General features: G+C 43.5%; 1 protein-coding gene across 2 annotated transcripts in view; it reads right to left on the bottom strand.

Annotated features, from left to right (window-relative positions):
- Uaca (uveal autoantigen with coiled-coil domains and ankyrin repeats) overlaps positions 1-26,237 on the bottom strand; it is an 87,694-nt gene that overhangs the window by 10,923 nt on the left and 50,534 nt on the right. For both annotated transcript variants that reach the window (XM_057767641.1, XM_057767642.1), the window contains exons 3-15: positions 24,003-24,091; positions 20,753-20,817; positions 19,937-19,994; positions 18,470-18,540; positions 18,264-18,370; positions 14,787-14,968; positions 12,867-12,904; positions 9,219-9,287; positions 7,217-7,324; positions 5,622-5,654; positions 4,834-4,932; positions 2,140-2,176; positions 976-1,028 (exon numbers count right to left, since the gene is read on the bottom strand). In XM_057767641.1, coding sequence (XP_057623624.1) covers positions 976-1,028; positions 2,140-2,176; positions 4,834-4,932; positions 5,622-5,654; positions 7,217-7,324; positions 9,219-9,287; positions 12,867-12,904; positions 14,787-14,968; positions 18,264-18,370; positions 18,470-18,540; positions 19,937-19,994; positions 20,753-20,817; positions 24,003-24,091 — 1,009 coding nt within the window. The remainder of the gene's footprint in view (positions 1-975; positions 1,029-2,139; positions 2,177-4,833; positions 4,933-5,621; positions 5,655-7,216; positions 7,325-9,218; positions 9,288-12,866; positions 12,905-14,786; positions 14,969-18,263; positions 18,371-18,469; positions 18,541-19,936; positions 19,995-20,752; positions 20,818-24,002; positions 24,092-26,237) is intronic.

Here is a 26,237-nt window from a genome sequence, read left to right as displayed (position 1 = left end):
TCACTGAAGACTCATGGATATTCATCATTCACTCTTTAATTATTATTCTTTTCTTGAGACGGTTTCAGTAGCCTCAAAAAAAAACCCCTCTGCATCTGACCTTTGACTTCTGCTCCTCCTGCCTCGCCCTCCCGAGTGCAGAGCTCACAGATATGCATGCAACAGCACACCAGGCTTCTGCAGCGCTGGGGGTGGGACCCAGGGATTCACACATGCCACATAAGTAGGTAAGAAATAAGTCAATATTCTACCTCTTGGAAACTTTCTCTATTTTGAAGTCAATTTTGAAACAGAGGATAACTATTTAATTGAGAAGAAAAAATATATGTCAATGCCCAACTCCTTTTGAATGATTCACACACAGAGGAGCTAACACTCCTGATGAAGGCTGAAGATTAGAGGACAGGGCGAGAAGTTCAACCTTAAGCTGCTGTCACCACAGACTCTCTAAGTCCCAGAAACAGCAGTCGGTGTGTACTTTCATTAAACTCAAAAAAGCAAGACAAACTTGAGCCATGAAAGCCTTACTCAGTGCTAACGTACTTAGTAGATAATACAGAAGTTTCTTTTTTTTCTTTCTTTCTTTTTTTTTTTTTTTTTTGATTTTTGAGACAGGGTTTCTCTGTAGCTTTGGAGCCTGTCCTGGAACTAGCTCTTGTAGACCAGGTTGGCCTCGAACTCACAGAGATCTGCCTGACTCTGCCTCCCGAGTGCTGGTATTAAAGGTGTGCGCCACCACTGCCCTCCGAGGTTTCTTCATTTTGACAAATCCAGATGTTTTCTTTTAAAAAATGAGGTTTTTGTTTTGCTTTTCTTTTTCTTTTTAGACAGTGTCTCACTATGTTCCAGGCTGGCCTGGAAATTGCTATGTAGACCAGGTTGGCCTCAAACTCCCAGAGATTCGGCTACAAAAGCGAACGCCACCATATCTAGAGCCCTTTAGATAGGTTTTTAGGCTGAATAACAAAGTCTCACCTGAGAGTCTGTCTGGTACATTTGACCTTGTTTCTGAAGCATGTCTTCTTTTCCTAATTAAACCAATAAATGATATTTTAAATATTCATGACAAAGTTGGCTTTAGTGTGAGCTAAAAATAGGCATAATTTGTTGCCCTTTACTATATAATCAATACAAAAGCAGTACAATATAAAACTATTCTTGTTCTGAAGTAGCCATATTTTTCCTGTATCATTTCTGTCAGTAAAAGGAAGGCATCTACAGTGAGCTCAACAGTAGGTTCTAGGGCTGGTTTTCAGAAATATGTAAGACTTTCTGGAGAGATGGCTCAGTGGGCAGGAGCATTTGCTGCTCCTCCAGAGGACATGAGTTCAGTCCCCAGCACTCACAACCGCCTGTAACTCCAGATCCAGGGGATCTGACACTCCTTTGGCCTCTGTGGACATACTTATCCACATAGAGACACGTATTTTAAAATAAAATAAATACTTTAAAAGAAGAAATCCACAAGACTGTTAGGTTAAATAGGCTACAGGATTACTATAAAATGTATAATCAGTCAAATTTATAGGTTAACATTACTGTTGGTCTTAGCTAGAGAAGCAAAAAGATAGGTTTTCTAGAGAAACTATATCAAACTAGAGAATAAAAAGAGAAGATGAAATATGGGTAATTCTAAAATAATAAATAAGCAATTGCCTATGAATATGTGAAATATCTATTTGCACTGAAGTCAATTTTTCCCCCATCAGAAAACTACATTTGTTTCTTTCTATTAAAAAAAAAAAGATAAATCCTGAGTTTGAGATGGTGGTTTAGTGGTTTAAAGAACTGGCTGCTTTTCCGGAGGATCCAGGTTCGATTCCCAGTACTCCCACAGCTGCTCACAACCATCTGTAACTTCATCTCCAGGTGCTCCAAGCCCTCTTCTGGCCTCCTGGGCACTACACGCAGGGCCTCTGTGTCTGCCACATTTCACTTCAGAGGCCAAGTGCTCATCTGAGCCAACCCTTCCATCTGGTGGGGTGTAACATGGAGACAAGAGCTGACACTGGGCAGCAGCAGCACCATGTACAGGGGGTACAGCCCACAGGCACAGTCATCACTGTTTGCAGCACCGTTTATAGGGGTGTACAGCCCACAGGCACAGTCATCCCTGTTTGCCCACATATTCATACTTACGGTTACTGGAGTAACTTCCGGGTACTGAATGATCACTCTGAAATCAGAAGTGTGAATTAGAATGTTTTAGATGTACATGGCCCCAATTTGTCAAATGCTCTATGTGTTTTAGTTCTAAAGGACCCCTCCCTGAAAACACCTTTGGACATGCCTTGCTCCCCTGGAGCCTACAAAGGACAACATGCTAGCAACAGATGGGGTCAGAGGGAGCAAGCACGTTAACAAACTCAGCCAAGAGCTCCAAGGAGAACCTGCATTGCTTTGAACACGGGAGGAATGAGCTGCAAATGAACTGAAAACCTTGGAGGCTCCCACTTGCTATCGCTGTGCCTGGGAGGGAAGGAAGTGGCCACAGTCACAGCAAGGACTCATTTCCATTCCCACAGCTGGGGCAGACTCTGGGGTATCGGAACCCCTTCTTTTCAGAGTTGCAGACTACTACTATTGCCAGGATAAACCGGGGCAAAGGCCTAAACATGGCGGAAAGCCATCAGCGAGGAAAAGGCAGAGAGACGTTTCAGATACCCTGGGTTAAAACACTTGGGTCATCCCTTTTCCCAAGTGAGGATGGCCACAGGCTAGTGCACAGGTGAAAATAATTTACTCCCAGGGTCAAGGTGCATCAGTGGCCAACAGCTCAATGCCAACCTTCAGTTTAGGGGGCACGGCAAACACAGTCCAGTATTTGACATCTAAATTAGTTTCACCTACAGCCCAGCATTTCATAACTAAACTAACTCACCTCCAATGTTAGTGCCCAAATGCAGGTGAAGCACATGGAAGGGTAGGTAAGCTGTTCATGCTACACGGCATTTAATATTAGAGCCTATGATCATTCACTACACAGACTTACATGTATATGTGGGAGGGGGGACACAATACACACAGGAGTTCAAAAGACTTAACTTGGCTTTCTTATCTTTTCTTAATTTCTCAATTAAAACATAAAACTAGCCTCATTCTAAAGTGCCCAGGTTTCTCCCAATGATAAACAAGATAAATATCTCCAAATAATTTTGATGTGCAATCGTTAGGAATATTGTGGACACACAAGTCATGCCTGTGTGTCCAGAGATATCAAGATTCACAGACTCTCAGATCTCTCATATGGCAGAGCGCAGAGCATGGCTTGGACTATGTGCATCCTCCCGCGTGTTTGCAATGTCCATCAGAAGGCAAACGCCAAGGAAGCAGCTGGTATATGGAATCACGTTAGGAAAATAACAGGAAGCAATGCAGCTCTACATGTTGAGTAGGGAAATTCCCCGTTAGTGGTTTATGTACTGTCCTTTCATTTGCGGATGCAGAGCTCAGGAGCATGGACATGGAGAGTTTTCTGTAAATGGTGAGTCTGAATTAAATGACTCATTTCATAAGGACATGTAAGTAGGCCCTGGAATTTTCCTTTTGCTTAAAAAAAAATGCCTGTATAAAAATTCATCACAATGAATATGCACTGACTCAGGAAAATGTCCCTATTGTCCTGATGGGAAAGCAACTAACCAGGGCATATAACATAATCACACCCACTGAAAGAGGAAATAACACACGAATTATGCAAAGGAAACAAAAGACCTTGGCCGTGTGCTCATTAACACTAAGACTATACTATCTACTTTTAGTTTAACTATAATTTTTATTTTAAAAAGTAAATAATACAGCAGTTAAGAGCATTCATTGCTCTTCCAGAAGGTCCAGCTTTGATTCCCAGCACCCACACTGCAGCTCCAGTCCCAGGTATTCCAATGCTCTCTTCTGCTCCGTGGCCGCTGGTATGTGGCACACAGGCATACGTGCAGGCAAAACATCCATACACATAAAGCACAATTTTCATGAAAATCACATTCTGGCTTTGAGATAAGAAAAATAAATGAATTTCCTCTAGGTTAGCATAGCCCTTTTGAAAGTTCTAAACTTGATGCATTTGTCCAAAGCAATGGAAAAATGAGACTTTCTAAGACAGGCTGAATCTGCCTCCTGAAATTGAACTGAAAACTAAGCAGCATGCAGATTTCAGGAGTCAGGCTGTGATGAACTCACGAGCACCCTAGGGCAGAGAAGAGCACAGCAGAGCAGTTCGACAATGCCTGGTTCAAGCCCTGGCTCTGCCACTTCCCCATAGGCGAGCCCCTTTCTGGGAAAATCTCTGTCCAAAACCCTCTGAGTACAGACAAAAATAAAGCCTTCACATGGGATTACATGTGTGCCAATGCAGGCATGTTGCACAGAGCAGCTCCCCACCTACAGCCAGAGCTTTGAAAACACGGCCTACTGCTCGATTTCAAAACCAACTTTAAAGTGGCATCCACGAGTGTGAGGAAAAATTGAAGACAATGTCACCAGCTTGTTGTTAAGCTCCACAGCTGTGTTTCTAAATAACCTTCGATGGCATTCATAAATCTAAAACCACGATTTTTATCCTAACTTTTAAAATTTACTGAAGTATCCCAATATTACCTATGCAGGGCAGTGACCAACTAAATGTCACCTATATGTCATTCACTAAAATGTTCTCACCGAGCCTACAAAGTCTATGCAGTTAAGGAAAGCCACCCCAACTCTGCCAGAGTGGCCACAAACTCAAGGACTTGAAACAAAGAGTGGATTCATAATTCAAGTTCAGTTCTGACACCAGGCCCCTTCCCACTACCCACTGTAAAGAAGAAGAGAGGAAATAATTTAATCTGTCTGTACCTCAAAATATTTAAATCTGTTTTTCAGAGCCTCAATGGTTCTTAAGCTTTCTTCATGTTGCTTCTCTTTAGCTGCCAAAAGGGACTTCAATTTTTCTCTCTGAAATAGGAAGGAAAAATAAACTGTCCCTCTGTTTGAGACAGGGTAAACATTTACTTTGAAAACGTGAACTGGAATTATGCCAGGGACTGGCTGGAGAGAGTCTCCAATCTGGTAGGCTTTAACTATTACCAGAACTTCTACTTTATAGAAATGTACCAATAAAATGTATCTCTTTGTAAGCAATATTGTTAAAGCATTTGAAATTTCATGGTTTTAAATCAGTATTTTCAGACATTAGATTTGTTTGTTTCCTTAACAAGTTTCATGAAAACTACATTCAAAACAGTCTTCCAGGCATACACAGCTTCTGTTTTACCTTAAAACTTTTACTTTAGTAAAAACATACAGATGAAAACTTAGCCAGACCCAAAGGCTGCACTTTGAGTTCAGTATGTGCAGTCTACATTAGGAAAAGGTCTATATGGAAAGTCTATATGAAAAAGGTCTATATGTAAAGTTCTTGTACAATGTCTATACATAAAGTCCATATTATGTAGGGGTTTATATGTAACATCTACATATAAAGTCTATACTATGTTGAGTTCTATATATAAAGTCTATACTACATAGAGTTCAGAAATAGAGTGTTCGTGTCCACCTCGATCAGGGCATGAATCTCCACTTTAGTGCCACCCCCGTTTACAGGCCATCTGTAGTAGGCTTTAAAATAAAATGTAGCACCCTACCTCACTCTCCAGATCATCGGCAACCATTACTTCCTAAGGTTAAGAAGAAGAAATGCATTTTAATTCTTGAACATTTTCCTTAAAGAGCATGAGCCTAGAAAACACCTTGAGGATGAGTGGCGCATGCCTTTAAGACTGGGGACAGGATGTGAGGAGCTATGTCTCTGGGTACCTCGTCTGTCCTGTGAGCTGTCTGTCGTTCATGCTACTCACTAACTGCAAAAATATTTTAATTATTGAGTTAAGAGTCTCCCCGACTCACACGCTCTCCTTCCTCCTCTGTCAACAATCTTCAGTCCTTGTGATATCCACCGCTCTCTTCTCTTTCTGGGTTACCTATTAACTCAGAGGGTGAGGCTCTTACCTGTTCTCCCAACTCCAAATTTTCATACTCGCCAACTCCTTACCCTTCGCTAGATTATGGGACACTTTTCCAGTTTTATTTTTGGAATCAGAATGTTCCTTCTTTAAAACATCCTATTTTTAACTCATAGATAAAACACCTTTTGTCTTACAGATAATACTAACAGTGAATAGTCTGGAGATTTATTCTTGGATTTCCTTTCTCTGCACAATCCACTGCTTCTGTGTTTCTCCAATATCTGCTTGGTATCCACATCCTGGGGCTGAGGCTCTCTTAGGTTATCTGACACTTTGGCTTTTCCTCAATTCAAGAATGAATGGAGAACTCAGGAGTTGTACACTGAGTGTGAAAAAGTGACTTCAGAGCAAGACGATGTGACTGGGCCTACCAGCTAAGGACATCTAAAATCTACCGCAAGAGCAGAGAGTGTTAGCACTGGAAGGACAACCATGGCATGCCTCTTCCTCCTGAACAGACACGTCCCTTGAGACGTCCCCATGACAACACAGGCACTCAAAGTGCAACTCGGCTGAACTGAACTACAAGTATTTTCTCCTTCCCTCCTGAGAATAATGACGCAGAGATCCTTCTTACTTTTGAAATTTCTTATACATCCATTTGAAAAAGGATTTTATTTCACTTTTAATTACGTGTACGTTATGAGTTTTATGTGCACATGAGTGCAGATGCCTGTGGAGGCCAGAAGAGGGTGTTGGTTCCCCTCGAGCTGGGGTTACAGGTGCCTCTGAGCAGCTGGGCGTGGGTGCTGAGCACTGAACCCAGGTTCTCTGCAAGAGCAGTACATGCTCTAACCACTGAGCTACCTCCCTGGCCCACACATCCAACTCTGTATACCCCAGAGGATGCACCAACATGTGTACCACTGCTTCTGGGATCCTGCTTGGAGCGATACCCTCAACTACCTCCTCAGCCCAGTGTCTCATAAGAAGGCCCCTCGGGTGCGGCAGCCCATGGTGATCTGTCCTCTCACCTAACAGCCCGCTGTCATCTGTCAACTGTCTGGTGCCACTTCACATGTATAACATTAAACGTCTGAAGTGAAGGGTTTCACCCCAATAAGATTACGACACCCAGCAAGTACCACCAATGAATTTCACCTCCATCGGCACCCTGCCTTGAAGAGACAGTCCCAGGCAAAGAGTGACTGTGGATGGCTGCTACAGCTGGTACAACAGCTTTGGGTTTTCTTTTTGAAATTCAGACTATTTACCTCATTCAGCTGTAACTGTAAGCCATTGACTTTATCCAGGAGTATTCTTTGCTCTTGCTGAATTTTCCTCAACCTCTCTCTCAAATCTTCATTTTCAATCTCTAGATCCTTTAATAATAAAAACATAATAAATCAACATAACGGAGCAATGCCACAGGAAGACTTTGAAGGTACACTGCTATCACATACAGATGTGCACCGAGAAAGCAGTTTCAAGTACAAATGATACTTTTTTGTGTGGGGGCTGAAGAGATGGCTCACCAGTTAAGTGTTTTCTCTTTTTGCAGAGCACTTGAATTAGGGTCCCAGCCCCATGCTGGGTAGACATCACCTGCAATTCTAGATCCAAGGAGATCTTCTGTGGACATCCACTTCACATGCATATGCACACATACACACGCACGCACACACACATACAAAATAAAAGAATCTTTTTTTTTTTTTAAGTTTTCTGTGCATTTTGTTTTGCTGGCTTGTTGTGTTCCAAGCCCAGGCCCCACACATGTCCTCCACAAGCCACACCCCCACTCAAAATACCATAGTTCCAACAACTCTCACAACTGAGAAATCTAAAACAAAACAGGAATATATATCAGTGCTATAATAGCCAGGAGGTACAAGCCAAACAGGAGCACAGAATTTCCACTGTGATAAGTGAAACCTAGAAGAAACCTAATGGAAACAAAACAGCAGAAGGTTGTGTGTTTTTAGCTTCTGCTTAAGAATTCCCAAACTTATAAGAACATTCCAGTTCTTCCCCCAAACTGATACTTATATGATGGCTCTGACAAAACATTATAATTTCCTATATAAGGGCTCGGTTCACACATTTTAAGTTTTTGGTTTTTTTTTTTTTGTGTGTGTGTGTGTGCGCGCGCGCGCGTGCGCGCACGAATGCACACATCCCCCCCCCACACACACACACACGAATGCAATCCTCCCAGAGACCAGAAGAGGGTGCTGGGTCCCCAAGAGTTGGAGATAGACAGGAGTTTGTGAGTCACCTTTCACGGGTACAGGGAACTGAACTCAGGTTCCCTGCAAAAGCAGTATGTGCTCTTGACCATTGAGCCATCTCTCTACCTGCTTCCAAAGCCCTTTTTTTTGGGGGGGTGGGGTGAAGGCAGGGTCTTCTTCTATAGCCCAGACTGGCCTTGGATTCATGACAGTCTTTGTGCCCAGCTTCCCAAATGCTGGGAATACAGGCACAAGCCACCACATCCAGCTGTAGTCTACTTTCCTAATGCTATACAACAAGGTAAAAAATCCAAACAAAACAAAAAGCAGCTGTTTAATTTAGTTCAACAGTGGTACAATCAAGAAACTAGTTAAGATTCTTTTTATGTAATAGAAAGTAATAATTCCTCCGGATAACTTTAACCAGCATAAAGTGAAAGTTAGCTGAGTGGAATTATTTTTTTCTTAACCAAAACAAATACTACTTTAAATTCAGGCTTTATTTCCTTGACATTAGTGGCTCTCACTTGTAACACCATAATTTTCTAAAATGAACATAAATGTATGGCTTATATGATGATATATTAAATTATATTTGTTTTCAATGGTATAGGTTTTAATTATGTAATATTTGTGAGAAAAGTCAGTCCCTAAGGAAGGGACTGGTGAGAAACGGGCCACAGACCACAGCAAGTTTTCCTAATGTCCCACCCACCTCGACATTATCTTGTTTATTCTCTTCTTCGCACTACACACAACATTCAAATTGTTTTCCTTCTTGAATTACATTTATTTATTTTATTTGATTTATTTAATGTGGGGGGGCAAGGGGGAGAGAGTGAGCAAAGGAGAGAGAGAGAACACCAAGGCACATACATGGAGGTCACTTGCTAAAAGTGGGCATTTCTCCTTCCACTACTCGGGACCCAGGGATTGAACCCAGGTCGCCACACTTGGCAGCAAGCTCCCGAATGTGCTGAGCCCTCTCGTGGGCCCTGCAGTGCTGTGTAAGGCAGGTAGCATACACTAACTTTCCCCTTCTTACCTGAAAGCTGCGATGCTCCCGCTCATTTGACTTCACGTTTCCTTCATCTTGAGTGTGTGACAAACTCCGCTTTGGGAAGACATTAAGAAACCACAGGTTAGGATGTATGAAGTGACAGAAAAGTACGTTTTGTCCTAGCAGGTGGTTCTCACTTTCCTGATGCTGCGAGCTTTTGATACAGTTACTTCCTCAGGTTGTGGTGACCCCAACCAGAAAATTATTTTTGCTGATCCTTTATAACTGTAATTTTACTACTGTGAGAATCATAATGTAAACATCTGATATGCGATCCCTGTGGAAGGGTGGCTTTTTTATCCAATGTTACATTTCCTCATCCACAACACAAGGTGGCAGTGTTTCCACAGATGAAACCCTCTCCAGAGAAGGCATTAAGTAAATTAGAATTTTAAACTTCTACTAAGGATGCATTACTTAACTAAAGATACAAACATTTGATATGGAAAATATGTAAGAGACACAAAACAAAACAGTCATTCTCTAATCGCCACCCACCACGCAGAGGAAGAAGAAACCCATGTAAAAACGTGCGCTGTTTGAAAGACAAGCATGGGCTTCTTTCTGAGCGTGGCTGGAACAAAACCTCAAGAAGCCAGCGAAGGGAGAGGCAGGCAACGGTGCAGCTGATCTGCACAAAGAGCCCATAGAACTGCGCTGGGGACGCGTCTGCTTTTCTACACCTGCTGCTTTGAAACTCTTATTCCAGCTTAGAGATTTGCTTTAACACAACACAGCGCAGCGGTTGACAAAGGACAAATAATCCCTCTTGCTGCTCACCACCTCCATCTTTAAGCAGGCACAACAGCTGATCAGAGAGCCATTTCTCTGCTCTTGGGCTGCTTTCTAAAGCTACGAGTTCAACTCTCCAAGGTGGTTCTGTTTGGTTTGGTTTGGTATGTTATATTGCTGGTTTGAGTTTTGGTTAATCGAGTTTTAAAGCATCACTTGAGCATAGGTCTGGATGGGGAATCAGAAGGTGGGGCTCTATTACAGGAGCACCATAGCCATAATTTGGTCTGCACTATTTTCCCGGGCACCTGACGTCTCTCCATTCCCTCCATCCGACCACCACTTTCTCCTTTCCCCATCGTCATCCTCACATCCTCTACTCTCACCTTGCCAGGCTCACACAAACTACACCAACTCCAACCGTTAAGGCTCAGGCCCTTCCAGGCACCTCTGGCTCCCTGGGGTGGCGCTGCACACTGACTGAGGACTTCCATCCTGCCTTCTGCTGGTCAAAAGTCCTCTGATAAGATACATACGAAGTCCCGACCGTACAAAACCTTCTCTTTTTTTTTTTTTGTATTAATTAAATCACTGATTAGCCCATTAGCTCTAACTTCTTATTGACTAATTCTTACAAATTAATTTAAACCATCTCCATTAGTCTGTATATCACCACAAGGATGAGGCCTACCAGCAAAATTTCAGCACATCTATCTCTGGTAGCAGTTCCATGGCGTCTACTGACTCTGCCCTCCTTTATCCCAGCATTCAGTCCGATTATCCCCGCCTACATAAGTTCTGCCCTATCAACAGGCCAAGGCAGTTTCTTTATTCATTAATGGTAATCACGGCACACAGAGGGGACTCCCACATCACCTCCCCTTTTCTGTTTAACTAGAAAAGAAGGTTTTAACTTTAACATAATAAAATGACATATAACAAAACAGGTATCAAGCAAGAATTATGGTAACAATATTTCTATTTACTTTATCTTTTATCATAACTAAGGAAAACTATAACTATCTATCTATTCTTCAATTCCATCAGAGACTCCAGAAGAATATAATAATACCTAAGTAATAAGAGGAAGTGCATTGCAAGCAACTTCCAAAATTCTAGAATTAACAGAGACATCTCGCTACCTGGACAGTCACCCAAAGTTCTTCTGTACCATTGTGGACTCCATCCTCAGCCCACAGACCCATAGTATCCAGCAAACTTTTCCATGAAGCAGGAAATTTCAAAAACAGTTCCACTAATACTGGCAGTTTGTCCATCACATTTTTCTGTGTCCTGCAGAATGCTACAAAACCTTCTTAATCTGGCATCTGGCCTCTTCACGCCTGTGCACACCACTGCAGTCGCACTGGCCTTAGACGCGCACCTCCACAAAGGGCTTGGGCCCTCCCCCTGCGAGGCTTCTCTCGCAGCTCAGGATCTTTCTATCTTGATCCCTCACTGATCTGCCACGACGCCATGTCCTCTTCCTCTGCTCACTGCACCTCTGTTCCTAACCAGAACACTCCACGAGGGTAGGGACTCAACACACCACACATTCCTCAGCACTCAGAATGGCAACTGGCACCCTATAGACATTCAAGCTAGCCTGTCTGCCTTTGACCACTACATTTGGGTTCTCTGGCACTAGACACATGTCTCCCAGCAAAGAACAAATCCACTCTGTGACTGATTTCTATAGATACATTCAATAAATTAAGAAAACATGGGATTTGGAGTCATTTATCTTACTGTTCCCTGCACAATACTGACTCCTTGCATTCACTTAGACAACTCCTACATCATGGACAAAGTTTCATTTTCATACTAATAATCAATGCTCTTGATTAAATAGATGTGCATCTCAGAATGCCATGCTTCAGCTTCTCTAGGGGTCAGGGAAGACGACAGACACTATCAACAGACAAGACCCATGCATGAGTGTGCATGCGCTCTGATGGAGAGGATGGAAGCCACACTGCAGCTGCAGCAGGCCTTGGGAGAGGAGAGGATGATGCAGTGCGCATGGACGATGCTGCAAAGTACCTGGTTCCTTCCTCCTCAGAGTGCAAGTGGCCAGATGTCCCCACTGAGCAAAGTGGGAGGCCGGGAAGGGAGCAGCCAGCAGGAGGGGGAGCTGCCGCCAGCACTAGCTTTGGAGCCTGGGGTGTCCTGAACCAAACCCCACTCTAACTTGGAGAGACGAGAAGACCGTGTTAAGACTTTCACTCAAACTGGGACACGAAGCGGGGGTCACGTGAGAGTTTTTAAAATTAGTATCAAGTAAAGTGTTCTGCGCATCGTGCTTTTTTTTTAATTAGCCAAGCCCTCAATTAAATGCATATGGAAAAGACATTAAAAAGAAATAAAACCTTTCATAGTGGTATTGACATCACAACATTTAATCAGTTTTGAATTGTTTTCATCAGAGTGTGGTGGTACAGGCCTATTATTCCAGCGTTCAGGGGAGGCTAAAACAGGAGACCAGCACGACCAAGGACAGCCTGGGCTACACAGCAAGCCACTTGCCTCCAAACCCCAAAACAAATCCACTTTTTCCTTCATTTCTTATTCTACTGGAAGAATCGTCTAAAACAGTAAATCAGCTCTGTTGCTAAGGCCAAAATCCCTTGAAGAATCTCAGTAAGGATGTTTGAGACTCCATGTAGGATGTGACATCCTACTGGAAACCTTCACTGCAAGTAAAGTCCCTTGTCTCAAGCTGAGTGGCACAGTATTTATAACAGGACCTCATGCCCTAAGACCTCCATGGGCAGTGACAACCTGAGGCAGACGATATATGGCTAAACCCAAAACCCCACCTAAACTCACTAACCAGTCTTAAGGAAGACATTAGCTAAAGGGTACAGCAAAACAGTTTTAAAAATTAAAATAAAGGCACACCTGTTGCAAAGATGCTCCTTTCCTCCAAAGTTCTCTCCCTAAGGATTTAAAGAGAAAACGCATGAGACATCAGTGTATAACTTAGAAGTCATTCCCCCACTTCTCCACGAGGTCACTTAGGCAATCCCCAACTGCACCACCAGGGTCACAGGGTCACTTGGGCAGATAGGCAATCTTCAACTGCACCACCAGGGTCACAGGGTCACTTGGGCAGATAGGCAGCAATCCCCAGCTGCTCCACCAGGTCACTTAGGCGGATAGGCAATCCCCAACTTCTCTACCAGGGTCACAGGGTTACAGGGTCACTTGGGCAGATAGGCAATCCCCAGCTGCTCCACCATGGTTACAGGGTCACTCGGGCAGATAGGCAATCCCCAACTGCACCACTGAGACAACATCCAGTTTTCTTTTACAGCTTCAATCTTCCTTTAACACTTGCTTTTAAATTTACTCCCAAAACTTAGGTTTAACGCAGTAGTGAAATAGTCTGTTTCGCCTACCAAATTAGCAAAGATTTGTTTAAAAGGATGATATTCAGATAAATAGAAAGGTAATTATCAATATATGCAAAATTTTAAATAAATTTGCATATCCTGCAATTCAACAATTCAAAATGTAGGGAATGATCTTCATTAAGATTTATTTTATTTTTTTCTATGTGAATATGTGGGGAGGGGTACGTGCCTACCATGCCCACTTAGGCCATCAGATCCCCTGGAGCTGGAGTTACAGGCAATTGTGAGCCATCCAATTGGGGGCCAGGAACTGAACTCAGGTCATATGGAAGAGCAACAAGTGCTCTTAACCACTGAGCCATCTCTCTAGTCCTCCAGGCGATTATAAAATATGTAAAAATATTTATAAACACACTAGTAAAAATCTAAATAACTTAAGCACCACCTATCAAAAGCTGTTTTGTTAAGCTAAATTTAAATAAATGGAATTCTGTGCATCAATAAAAATTACACTACAAAACTATTTAGGCAGGAACAGCCTTCCACATGCATTATGTAAGAAAGCTTAGGTCCAGTCAGAGCTCAGGGGGGCTACATGTCACTTTACAGCTGAGGAACAGATAGGAAGGGGTAAGCACAGGAATGTTCACAGAAGCTCCACAGCTGGGTTGTTCTGCAGGTTCTCGCTTTTCCCTAAGAAACAGACACATACTTGGCACAGGCGTTTGGCACGCGCCAGATGAATATTTTAAATACACTGACACGTTCTTTAAAGCAATGTTTTTTACAAGCTAGGGTTATAAAAGTGGGTCAGTAGCTCTTGCAGACCCAAGCTCAGATGGTAGCACCCACACTGGTAGCCCACAAATGCCTGTAACTCCAGGTCCAGCGGATCTGTCACCCTCATCTGGCCTCCGTGGTTAACAGCCCTAGCATACATATCTCCCCCCAGGTATAGATATATGCACATAATTTTAAAGAAGTTTTAAAAAACAAAACAACCTTGGATCTCTACGGGGCCAGCCTAGTCTACATAAATCCCACAGTGGCCAGGGCTACATATCCCAAAGCAAGGAAATAAAAACTTTGGTAAGTATAAAAGTTGATCGCCTCACTGGGAGTCCTTATTAAAACATTAGCATGGGCAGTTTTTATGTATCCATTATGATATTAGTGGGATACTCCTGTTGCCTCTTCTCCCTCAGCATGAGTCAATTCACAGTCACCAGGGCAGGCCGAGGAATCAGATCATAGTGTGGCCCAGCTGCCTTGAAATAGGAGGGCAACTCCCAATCCCCACATGACAGCTCACAACTGCTCTGGCTCTGGGGGGATCTGGCGCCCTCCTCTGGCCTCCACAGGTACCTACACTCACATGCACAAACCAGTACCCAGACACACATATTTAAAACTAAAACTTCAAAATATTTAAAGAACCATATCCTTTATAGAAACCGACCAGCACCTTTGTTGGTGTTTTCTGATGCCGTCTTCAGTATGTTCAGAATGTCCAGATTGTCACCAATTCTTGCATAGTAAGAACTGTCATGGCCGAGGGCATCCAGCAATGTCACATCAGCACCATTTTTAACCAGGACTTCTACAGCATCTCTGCAGCCATATTCACAACCCAGCATGAGAGCCGTCCTGAAAGATAGGAAAGTCAAAACCTTGTGGGAATTGCATAGAATATTCCCGAAGTACCCTGCTAGGTAAAGGGCAGCTCCAACCTCAAGAAGTTATACTTCACATGGACTCAGATACTTTATCTTTTTGATTTTGACTCATCACATTTCTAAAACAAAAATCCTGTTGCTTTCTGTTCAGCCGTAGAAAGAAAATTCTAACCTCTTTTTACTACTGTTTGTCAGCCTCGAACTCACTGTGTAGTGAAGGATTCCACTGATCCTGCTGCCTCCACCCCAGTGCTAGGCTTACACGCATGCACACCACACCTACCCTTCCATCACTAATACACTTTAACTATGCCAGCCACTACATTAACCTAGTTTATTCCAGTTCTTCAATGCCCTACAAATAATGACTGTAAAAATCTTCCCTAACTACTTTGTGGCCCAAGCTGCTCAAAACCCAAATGTTTGCGTACTTCTGGTGAAGTGACCCATGTCACACAAACTCCCCTGCAAATTCTACCCCCAGTGGAGGAAAGCAGATTCTGTTCTTGATGTCTTGTTTAAGGGAGCCCTGTGGGAACACAGGTAGGGTGCTTGCCTAGCCTGCACAAGGCCCTGAGTTTGATCCCCAGTACCTGTAGGCAGGGTTGTACATGCCTGTGAACCTAGTACCCAGGAGATGAGGGCCTGAGGACCAAAAGATCAAGGTCATCCTCAGCTCCATGGCAAGTGTGAGGCCAACCTGGGATAGGCCCAGTCTTAAGTAAGTAAATAAGTAAGACAAAGATACTAGGGTGGAAGACAAGTGCTTCCTCCCATGCAGGCCTTCCAGAAGCACACCCTACTGATCACGGACCTCTTTCTCCTCTGTATCCACTATCAGCACATGAACAGCACAGACTGTACCCACAAGGAACAGTTATGAATTAACTAAGTTCTCAGGGAAAAGTAGTAGGATCCTAGACACCATCTCGTCATTTCTATGCTTGACACTGAGGGAACTGACACTTGAAATACTGACTGACCCTACATCTAATAAGATGATTCATCAATCCTCTAATAAAACAACTGATGCCGTATCTACTAAAGTAACTGATCCTGTATCTACTAAAGTGACTTAGCCTACATCTATTAAAGCAACTAATCCTACTCCTATACTGAAAGGACTAACCTTATATCCTCTAAAGTGACTGGTCCCATATCCTCTAAAGTGACTGGTCCTATATCCACTAAAGTGACTGGTCCCATATCCTCTAAAGTGACTGGTCCCATATCCTCTAAAGTGACTGGTCCCATATCCACTAAAGTGACTGGTCCCATATCCTCTAAAGTGACTGGTCCCATATCCTCTAAAGTGACTGGTCCCATATCCTCTAAAGTGACTGGTCCCATATCCTCTAAAGTGACTGGTCCTATATCCTCTAAAGTGACTGGTCCTATATCCTCTAAAGTGACTGGTCCTATATCCTCTAAAGTGACTGGTCCTATATCCTCCAAAGTGACTTCCTGTATCTCTCCCACAATGACTTACCCCATCTCCACTAACATAACTTATCCTATATCTGACTTCTGCCCCAATTGTGAATACTGGATATCCTTGCCTTGTTTTTCTACGCAAGCTCTCTTCTATAACCACACCCCCTCCATGGTTGCTATCATAAATGTCTATACATAGGAGATTAATAGGTTTCTTAGATTAAAAAATATGCTAAAGATAAAAAAGGAAAAAGTTAAATAGTGTCAAAACCGTATTCCACTACCAACCCTATACAAACACCCAGGACCTTGCCTCACTTTGGGGTGAATTTACAATACAACACAAAGTGCTCTGAGAGATATAAGATGGATAAAAACATCAGTATTATAATGAGGTCAGTGTGGTCGCCCTGCTGGAATCCTAAATTTAACTTTAAAACCAATCTCCTTAGTCATTCTTGGAATCAGAGTGTAACATCTACAGAAATGTCACCTTCTCGATCACAATGGTGACTTAAGAATGTCCTCCTTTGAAATATGTGACAATAAAGGGGACTCGCAGATGGGGGGGCAGGGGCCATGGCAGAATGTGACCAATATACAACATATGCTTGTATGAAGACGGCCTTGGGGACCGCAGTACCATGTGTAAGGAGTCTACACCAGGAGAATTTTAGGCAATATCTAGAAGAAATATCTGAATAATAAAAATTCAAGGTAAAAACTTTGACACCTAAATACAATTTTATTATATCCATCTACTTCCAATGAGTTACAAACAGGACACATGTTTAGAAGAAAAAAAATTAAGTAAACAGGCATTTGTTAGTAATTATAAAAACTCAGAAATTTTGGTTATAAACTATTATAATAAATAAACTAGTTGAGGGAGTATTTTCCAGTTATTTGTCAACAGAGACTTAGTGACCAAAATTATAACTCTAGTGTAAGCAAGCATTGTGACATAATTGATCAAGAAAGGGGACAATTATGAATAGAAATGACTAGACCATATCAACTGAAATAGCATTAAATACAGCAGTATCAATGAAGGACTCAGTCGTGGTTAGCTTTGATTGACAACTGAACCTGCTTACAGTAATTTGAGAAGAGAAGCCTAAATTGAGGAATTACCGAGACCAGATTGACCTGTAGGCATCTCTGTGGCGGATTTTCTTGATTATTAATCAGGGGTCCAGCCCACTGTGGGTAGCACCATCCCTAGGCAGGTGGTTTGGCCTGTATATGAAAACTAGCTGAGCACACGCCTGCGAGTCAGCCGGCAAACAAAGGTCCCCCATGGTCTCTGCTTCAAGTTCCTGCTTGAGTTCCTGGCTTGGATTTCCTCAATGACAGATTGTGTCCTGTAAACTAAAATAAAACCATCCCTCCTCCCCTAAGGGGCTCAGAGAGCTCTATCAGAGCAACAGAAAGGAAGCCAGAACAAGAATTTAAGGCACAAAGTGAACTCGGACCTGGAGACGACACCGTGAGCCTGCTAAGGAGAAACCCCGAGAAAACCCAAACCAGCCAGTGTCAAATCCCGGGTTGCCAAGAACTGCTTTCATCTCAAGATAATCTCTCATGTAAAGAAACACTGTAGATAATTTTTTAATGTCTTTATTTGTACCTATTACCTTAAAGACCTTTAGAAAGTTTTAAATAGCCAGGGTAGGACTCCTCTTTTCCTACTTTTCTGACCTAAATATGGGCCCCCATTGCTGCTTTTCCTCAGCATTCACCCAAGGACAGAAAGTGGGGTGGGCAGACCAGGTTATAGCAACAGTGTCACGGACCTCCAGTTGCTACAGGAGCCATCATAAAAGAATTACCTGTTTTGCTTGTCTCTGGAATTGATATCTGCCCCTCTGTCTATCAGCAATTGACAAATTGTCGGCCTACACATCTGTGTCGCCAGAACGAGTGGTGTCCGTCCATCCTAACAACAAGGGAAACAACTGACGGTAAAGCAACAAGTCTTCCAAAATGTGAGTGATACAATGTATGGGCTGAGATGCAAACAAACTAACCGACTTACTATGTCTTTGGCATTCACGGAGGCCCCATGGTCGCAGAGCAGCTGGATGCTAGAAGGACAGTCTGCCATGGCTTTGAGAAACAAAGGGACAAGGACAAACGGTGAGCATCTGGTGACATCCGGGCTTTTCTGGGTTCATGGGAGACAACCTAAATTCTTTACTTTAAGCTACCAAGGTCCACATCATCCACTCCTGGCTAAGCATGGCAGACATCCATTTTCTATCTTAAAACTGATCAAAGAGAATCTCTGTATAATAGCTAAATTATTTATTGGCTTTGCAAACTATACCTTTATATAAACAAATAAGAGAGGAAAAGGTGATGAATGAGAAATTTTATGTACAAAAATTGTTGCTATTCCCAGGGGGTGTGAGGCCTCTTATGGCCTCCATGGGCACCTGCATACATGTGGCATTCACCTACACACACACACACACACACACAAAATATAAAATAAATCTTTTTTAAAGCTGAAGGAAATTAGAAATTTAATACAGGCCTCCTTATCCTATACAAAAATTCTCTCTATATGAAAAGTTATTTAACTTCCAACTCTAACTTTAATGACGCCAAAATAACAATGCACAACTTCGATACTGAGTACAATTCTTGAAATATGAGGTTTCTAGTAAATAATATTTTACATGCATAGATATGTAATCTAGTGCCAAACCCCCAAATAAACAACAGCTCCCCCGTAAGTTCAGAGATCAACCTGCTACAGCTAATTATAACTGCCTGCACAGGTCCGGGCTTCCCGCGGCAAATAAGAAGGGGGTTTACAGAAAAGGCCTTTCCCAATTCTCCCAAATCCTCTCCCCGCCATACACACACAGTACTCAACATTCCTGGCTAATAGACATCTCTATTATTTTCTTCAGATATTTCCTTTCTACCAAATCTGTAAATATTGGCTGAATGAATCTTCTATTCTTACTTTACTTTTAATTGCATGTGGATGTGGGGGGCAGGAATGATGTGCACATGGATGGCCTACGAAGGCCAAAGACATCCCATTCCCTGGAAACTATTGTTACAGGTATTTACAAGCTACCCAACATGAGTGATGGGAATCGAACTCAGGTCCTCTGAGCCATCTCACCATCCTCTGGATGAAGATGCAATTTGTAATGTAGAAGCCTCTTCTACAGATGCGATTTATAAATTTCAATTTTGTTTTGTTTTTTTGAGACAGAGTTTCTCTATATAACAGTCCTGGTTGTCTTGGAACTCTTTCTGTAGATCAGGCTGGCCTCAAACTCAGAGCCCCGCCTGCCTCTGCCTCCTGGGTGCTGTGATTAAAGGCGTGCGCCACCACCGACCAGCTCATACATTTCAATTTTAAGCATACAAATTCTTCAATACTTTTTCTCCACAAATTATCCAAAGAAATTCATGAGCCCTTGAAATTGCCTTCAAGGATCCCGTGTTTCCCGGAACCACTGTGCCCAGAACCTCTGCTCACCTGCATCGTGAAGGGCAGTTCTTCCCTGCAGGTCCACATGCTCAGTGGGACAGTTGTACTGTTGGAACAGAGCAACGTGATGATGTGCGGGGGGGGGGGGGGGGGGGAGATGGTCTTAAAACTCAAGAGCCACACTTGAATGAACAGCTGTTATTTCATCTTAAAATATTCCACTTATCAAAGAAAATAAAGGCGTTCAGACAATCTACTAAATATTTTGACGTGCAACAAATAAAATAATGCCACATAACTGTGAGCTAAACAGCGTTTCACTAAACAGGAAACATATGCCCATTACAATAGCATGGAGTATTGAAAATATGTCATTGTTCCTTCCAGCAAGAGTTAACACGAACTACTGAATTGAGAGAACTAATCAGTTCTAAGTGTCAACACAGGGCTGGACACTTTGGCCAAAACCTTCAATCAGCCAAGTAGCTAGCACAATCCTGTGGTTGCCCGAGAAAGACTCATGACATTAATATCATGTCATCTAGTCATCGGTGTGGAGACATAGGAACACACAAACCCTATGCTAGACACCATCTCATGCCCCATTCTAGGCAACAGAAAAGGCTAGTCTCCGGCTCACATCAACAGGAAGGTCAGGCCTTTGTTGTCTATTTTTAATGCCCTGAGTTATGCGATGCACTTCCCTCGCATTGTTGTCCCTCATTGCTCACACTCCTCCACAGAGGACGGGAAAACTGCCAGCAAAGCGAGCAGTGAGCCTGCCCCTCGGATCTCACACTCTGAAGACACCAAGAGCACACTCAAGCTTCAGAGTCCCCCACTGAAGTGTTTCCGCACACCTACCTGGAGAAGTTTCTGCAGGCACAGCGCGTGTCCATACTTAGCCGCCAGGTGAAGAGCATTCCTCCCTACAAGCGAAAGCAAACGTTTCAAGTCTCTGTGAAGGATTAGTTTCTTCACACAGGAATTTTAATAGAAATACGACGTTTTTCTGCCCAATTGGTTGACAGGATATTCAATTTGTAAACACTGTAAACAGCCTTTCTGGTCCTAAGATGACAGACATTTTAGTACTACGGTGCAGGCACACACAACTCTGAGGGAGGCAAGGAAAAGGAATCCTGCACGTTCCTAAAGGGTAGGAAATGTGTCCTCATGTGCCACTCAACCTCCAGCACTGAGCAGTGCCTGAGACACAGTAGCACAGGGAAGGTGTGTGTGTGTGTGTGTATATGTGTGTATAGAGAGAGAGAGAGATGTACATATTTACATATGTATATGTGTGTGTGTGTGTGTGTGTGTGTGTGTATGAGAGAGAGAGAAAGAGATAGAAAGAGACAGAAGATGTCTCAGTGGTTAAGAGCATTGGCTGCTCTTGCAGAGGACCTGTGTTCAGTTCCCAGGACCCACACAGTGACTCCAACCATCTGTCACTCCAGTCCCAGAGGAATCTGACGCCCCTTTCTGGCCACCACATATATTGCATGCACAAAGTGCATAGTCACACAAACAGGCAAAATGTCAATCCACATAAAATAGAAATAAATCAGTATTTTTAAAAGTAAGTAAGGCTATAGAAAGGAAAAGAAATTCCTAGATGTCACCTAACATTTCTGGCTAGCTAGTGTGAGGACAGAGAATGTTAAGAAATTGACTCCCAGGACAGTTTTCTCTCAATTGTCAGCTTCGTCAGCTAAACTTCAGTGTTGAGACTGTGTCTCTGAAAACCAGACAGCTAGTTCAAATATAATGACTCTAAATGTACATTAAAATTAAAATTAAAGATTAAAATGTTTTAAGTCTATTTATATTTAGTCGAGGAGAGGCGTGTGTGTGCCATGCTGAGAGTGTGGGCAACTTGAGGGAGTCGGTTGTTTCTTCCTGAGGGTCTGGTGACTCGGAATCAGGACAGCGACTTAGAACAAGGGCTTTACAATCTTGCGGGTCCCAAAGTGCACCTTGTAAAGGAAATGCCAAATAGGCTGGGGAGGGGAGATCTTCAGTGAGAGAGGCTGCGGGGGAGGCCTTAGGGTGGGAGGCTGGGGGGCAGATCTTCAGTCTGAGAGTCTGGTGAGGAGGTCTTCAGTGTGAGAGATTGACTCAAGTTCCAAAGAGGATGACACTGGAAAGAACATTGGGTACTCCCCCCTCTCCCTCTCTCTCTGTGGGTGGAGGTGCCCATGTCCCAAAGCAAGTATGGCGGTGTCAGAGAACAACTTCTCTCCTTCCACCATGCCGGTCCATGTGGGGATCAGACTCAGGTCACCAAGCTTTGTGGCAAGCCCCTTGGTCCACTGAGCTATCTTGCTGCCCCTCCTAACTGTATTTCCACACACATACGTCTCACTTAGCTGGTGAAAGGTTTAGGGTTTGACTAGGCTACGCCAATATCCTATCTGTAATGCTTTTCTGTTTTTTTTTTTTCTTCAATATCACAAAACCTCAATATGCAGCCTGCTTTTCCAATCACAGTGGCTAGAAAAGAAACTGCATTCTGATTGTCCTGGACTGACAAATACATAGGCTTTCAATCTGCATACGGTTTTATGTGAGCTTAGGAAACCCCTACATTTCCCCGGGTCTCATCAGCCGGATTCCAGCACAAAGTACAGAGATCCTTGGCCTGTGAGCCGGCCCTGATGAGCACAGCCAACTGTGCCCACACATCCTCTAGTCCCTCGGATGGGACTGCTTCAGATGTCAGTTCACAAGCCGCAGATGTAGCTCAGAGGGCTGGCAAGGGGGCTCAGTGGGTAGACGCACTCGCCACCCGGCCTGATGGCCTGAGTTCCATCCTCAGGATCCACATGGTAGAAGGAGAGAATCAACTCCTGCTTTTGACCTCTGACCTCTGCATTTGTGTTGGAGCATGTGAGTGCTAACTAACACAAACTCACCCACACAAATAATAAATAAAAATATAAAAGCAAGTCCCAAAAAAACGGTTACCCTAACTAATCAAAATCTAATGCTCTCGTTGAAGGAAACCCAACAGCTGTGTTCAAATACTTGCATGTTTACCTTAAATGTGCAAACTCAGCAGTGAGATTTAAAGACAGACAGAGGTAAACAAGAGGAAAGTTAAAAAATAGATTCCAACTGTCTATAAACAGCCCTTGTGATACTGCCAGGCAAAGCCAGGACAGGCTCCCTATGGACACTGCCTGTTACGGGGCCCGCGACAAGTTCCTGACAGCTCAGTGGCTGCCACCCTCGCTGGCTGAGGACAAGATGGATTAACCTGGGTGATGTGTAGAGCACTCAGCAAATGCAGAGCGGCCACCCAGATGTTCCAGGGACTACACTGCCGAGGCTGCTGTTTCTCCAGCACAGAAGACATCCAAACGAGTGTCCAACAATCTCACCAGAGGACATGCACAGGATAGGAATATACATGGGCATTTTAGGACGAGCACTGGATGGCAGGTCTACCATCCCCCTGCCCTAAAGTTCGGTTCCTGACCTCTCCCACAGAGACACTCACAAATAAACGTTCCTCAGTTCAGAAACTCGGAGCTGAAGAGATGCCACCCATGCTGCTCTTGCAGAGGACAAGGGTTCGGTTCCCAGCACCCACATCAGGCAGCTCACAGCCAGCTCCATGGGGATCTTACACCCACTTCTGGTCTCTACCAACACTGCACTCATATGGTGCACATACATACAGCCAGGAATACACTACATACGTGTAAAATTAATCTAAAAACTAAATAGTAAGCAAACAAGTAAACAGAAACTTCAGGATTTCACGTCTTCAGCTATAGTTAAGTCTGATTTAAAATGTATGGAATAGCAGGAGGTATAACTTTGAATGGTAGAGTGCACGGCAGCATATGAAAGCCTGGTTCAGTCTTTAGCAAGAAAGAAAAGGAAGTGGGTGAGGAGGAAGGCAGGAGAAAGAAAGGGTAAGAGAGGTAAAGAGAGGGAGGGAGAGAGGGAGGAAGAAAAGACGGGAGGGAGGGCAGAGGAGAGGAGGGAAGGGAAGAGGGAGGAGGGACAAGGCAGAGGGAGGGGGAAGAGAGGAAGGAAGGAAGAAGCAAAAGAAGGGGTCAATGACGGGCAATGCCCCAGCCTCTTCCTGGAGGAAGCATACCTGCACTGTCACTGGTTGCAACATCAATTCCATGGGTGAGGATGGCATTCAGACACTCTAGGTTCCCTTTGGATGCCACAACATGGAAGCTAAATGGGAGAGAACATCTGTTATGCCATGGAAACTAACGAAGGCTACAGTTCATGGTGCTAGAGATGGCTCAGTGGTTAAGGGCACTGGCTGCTCTTCCAGAGGACCTGGGTTCAATTTCTAGCATCCATACAGTAGCTCACAACCATCTGCAACTACAGTCCCAGAGGACCCAACACCCTCTTCTGGCCTCCTTGTGTACCAGGCATGCATCAGGTGCACAGACATACATGCAGGCAAAATACCCATGCACATTAAAAAGTGTTCTACCAACATCATCCTTTATTTAACACACACACATATACACACACATATACACGCGCACACACACACGCATGCACAGTTGTTACAAAGGCTTTGCTTTGTGAGATTGCCTTTAGAGATAGAACGTTTTTTGGTTCCCAAATCTGAAATGCTTAAAAATATGATTCATAAAACAAGCCAAGGCATTCCAGAAATACCTCCTAGGCATGAAATATTTTAATATCCAACAGCTTTAATAAGAGCTGTTTAAAATTATTATATAATATCATTAGCCCTATTATTTATTATTCTAACAAAACCCTGGTGCTTGAAATTGAATAAAGCACACTTGAATTTTTCCTTTTGCCTGTTTTTGGCATGTTTGTATGACTGATGCATGCATGCACATGCGTATGCATGTCATGTGTGTCTGTGTGTGCTCATGTGCACGTACACACGGCCACACAGAAGCCCAAGGCTGACTTTAGGAATCTTCCTCGATCAGGCTCTGCCTTACAGAGGCAGGGTCTCCCATCAGAGCCCAGGATTTCCTGAGAAGGCTGGTCTGAGCAGCCAGCCTGCCCAGGGACCGCCTGTCTCCACTTTCTTAGCCAGAGCTCAGGAAATGATGGGCAGGCGGCCACATGCACCCAGCATTTCCACAAGTTCAGGGATGAGAGCTCTGGTCTTCGTGTTTGGGTGGCAAGCATTCATTCTCTAAGCTATTTTCCCAGAACCCATACTAAAACATTTTTATTTATTTATAAGATTATTTTGTTTGATTTAAAATATATTGGAAGCCGGGCGGTGGTGGCGCACACCTTTAATCCCAGTACTTGGAAGGCAGAGGCAGGTGGATCTCTGGGAGTTCGAGACCAGCCTGGTATACAAGAGCTAGTTCCGGGACAGGCACCAAAGCTACAGAGAGACCCTGTCTCGAAAAACCAAAAAAATAAAATAAAATAAAATATATTGGAACCGCCCAAAAAATAAAGGTACAGAAAAGGGTTAAGAGCAAAGCAGATCAAAGGTTCTCTCTCTTCAGAGTTAACAGCCTAACCAATGCTTTCTCCTTCTGACAGTGACTAATGGAAACACAGAATTCCGCCCGTGTCTGAAGTTTCTCACAAGCAGGCCTCATTGACCAAGCTCCCTAACAAAGTAAGTCAATCCTGTTAAGATGCTAACCTCAGGGCTAGAGGGCTCAGCGTTAAGAGTACTTGTAGGCATTCCTCCTTCTGGCCACACGGGCTCCCATTTGCATGTGTGTAACATACATGCATACACATCAAATAAAACCTTTTGTTAAAAAGACAAGCTATATCACTTTGAGGCAGGACTGACATCCTCTCCCCCTCACCGTTCTTCCTCCCCGCAGCTGTATCTAGGCTGAGCAAGGTATCCCTCCAACAAGAATGGGCTCCAAAATGCCAGTTCAAGCACTGTCTTCACTACTCTCTGTAGATTAACGTTTTTAGCCCATGTAAGTCCAGTATTGATTCTCTCCGCAGTCTGCGGTTCTCTGCTCACTCAACTGCAAACCCAGTCAGTGCAAAGGTGACCATGTTTTACTTTCTGTTATATCCCCAGACACCCGTGTCAGAAGTCACACTCTCAAATGTCTGCTAAGTAAAATGCCAAGAGACAAAATCCAGAGCAGCTTGCAAATTCCCTTCCAGATATCACGTCCCTGCCGTGTGACTCTAGTACTATTGACAGGTGAGACGCAAGCTAGAGAGCAAGCCTTCCTCGGGGCAGCCCGGCTACCTTCGGCTTAAATCAGGCAGAGGAGAGGTGTCACGAGACAAATTCCTTCCCCATTTTAATAGGACAAATGCACTTGGACCATGGGCATCATTCAATCTCCCTGAGACCCGGAAGAAATCCACTGGACTCTGAAAC

Source organism: Chionomys nivalis, chromosome 4 (genome assembly GCF_950005125.1).
Source record: "Chionomys nivalis chromosome 4, mChiNiv1.1, whole genome shotgun sequence".
NCBI lineage: Eukaryota > Metazoa > Chordata > Mammalia > Rodentia > Cricetidae > Chionomys > Chionomys nivalis.
This window is presented reverse-complemented; position numbering and strand designations above follow the sequence as displayed.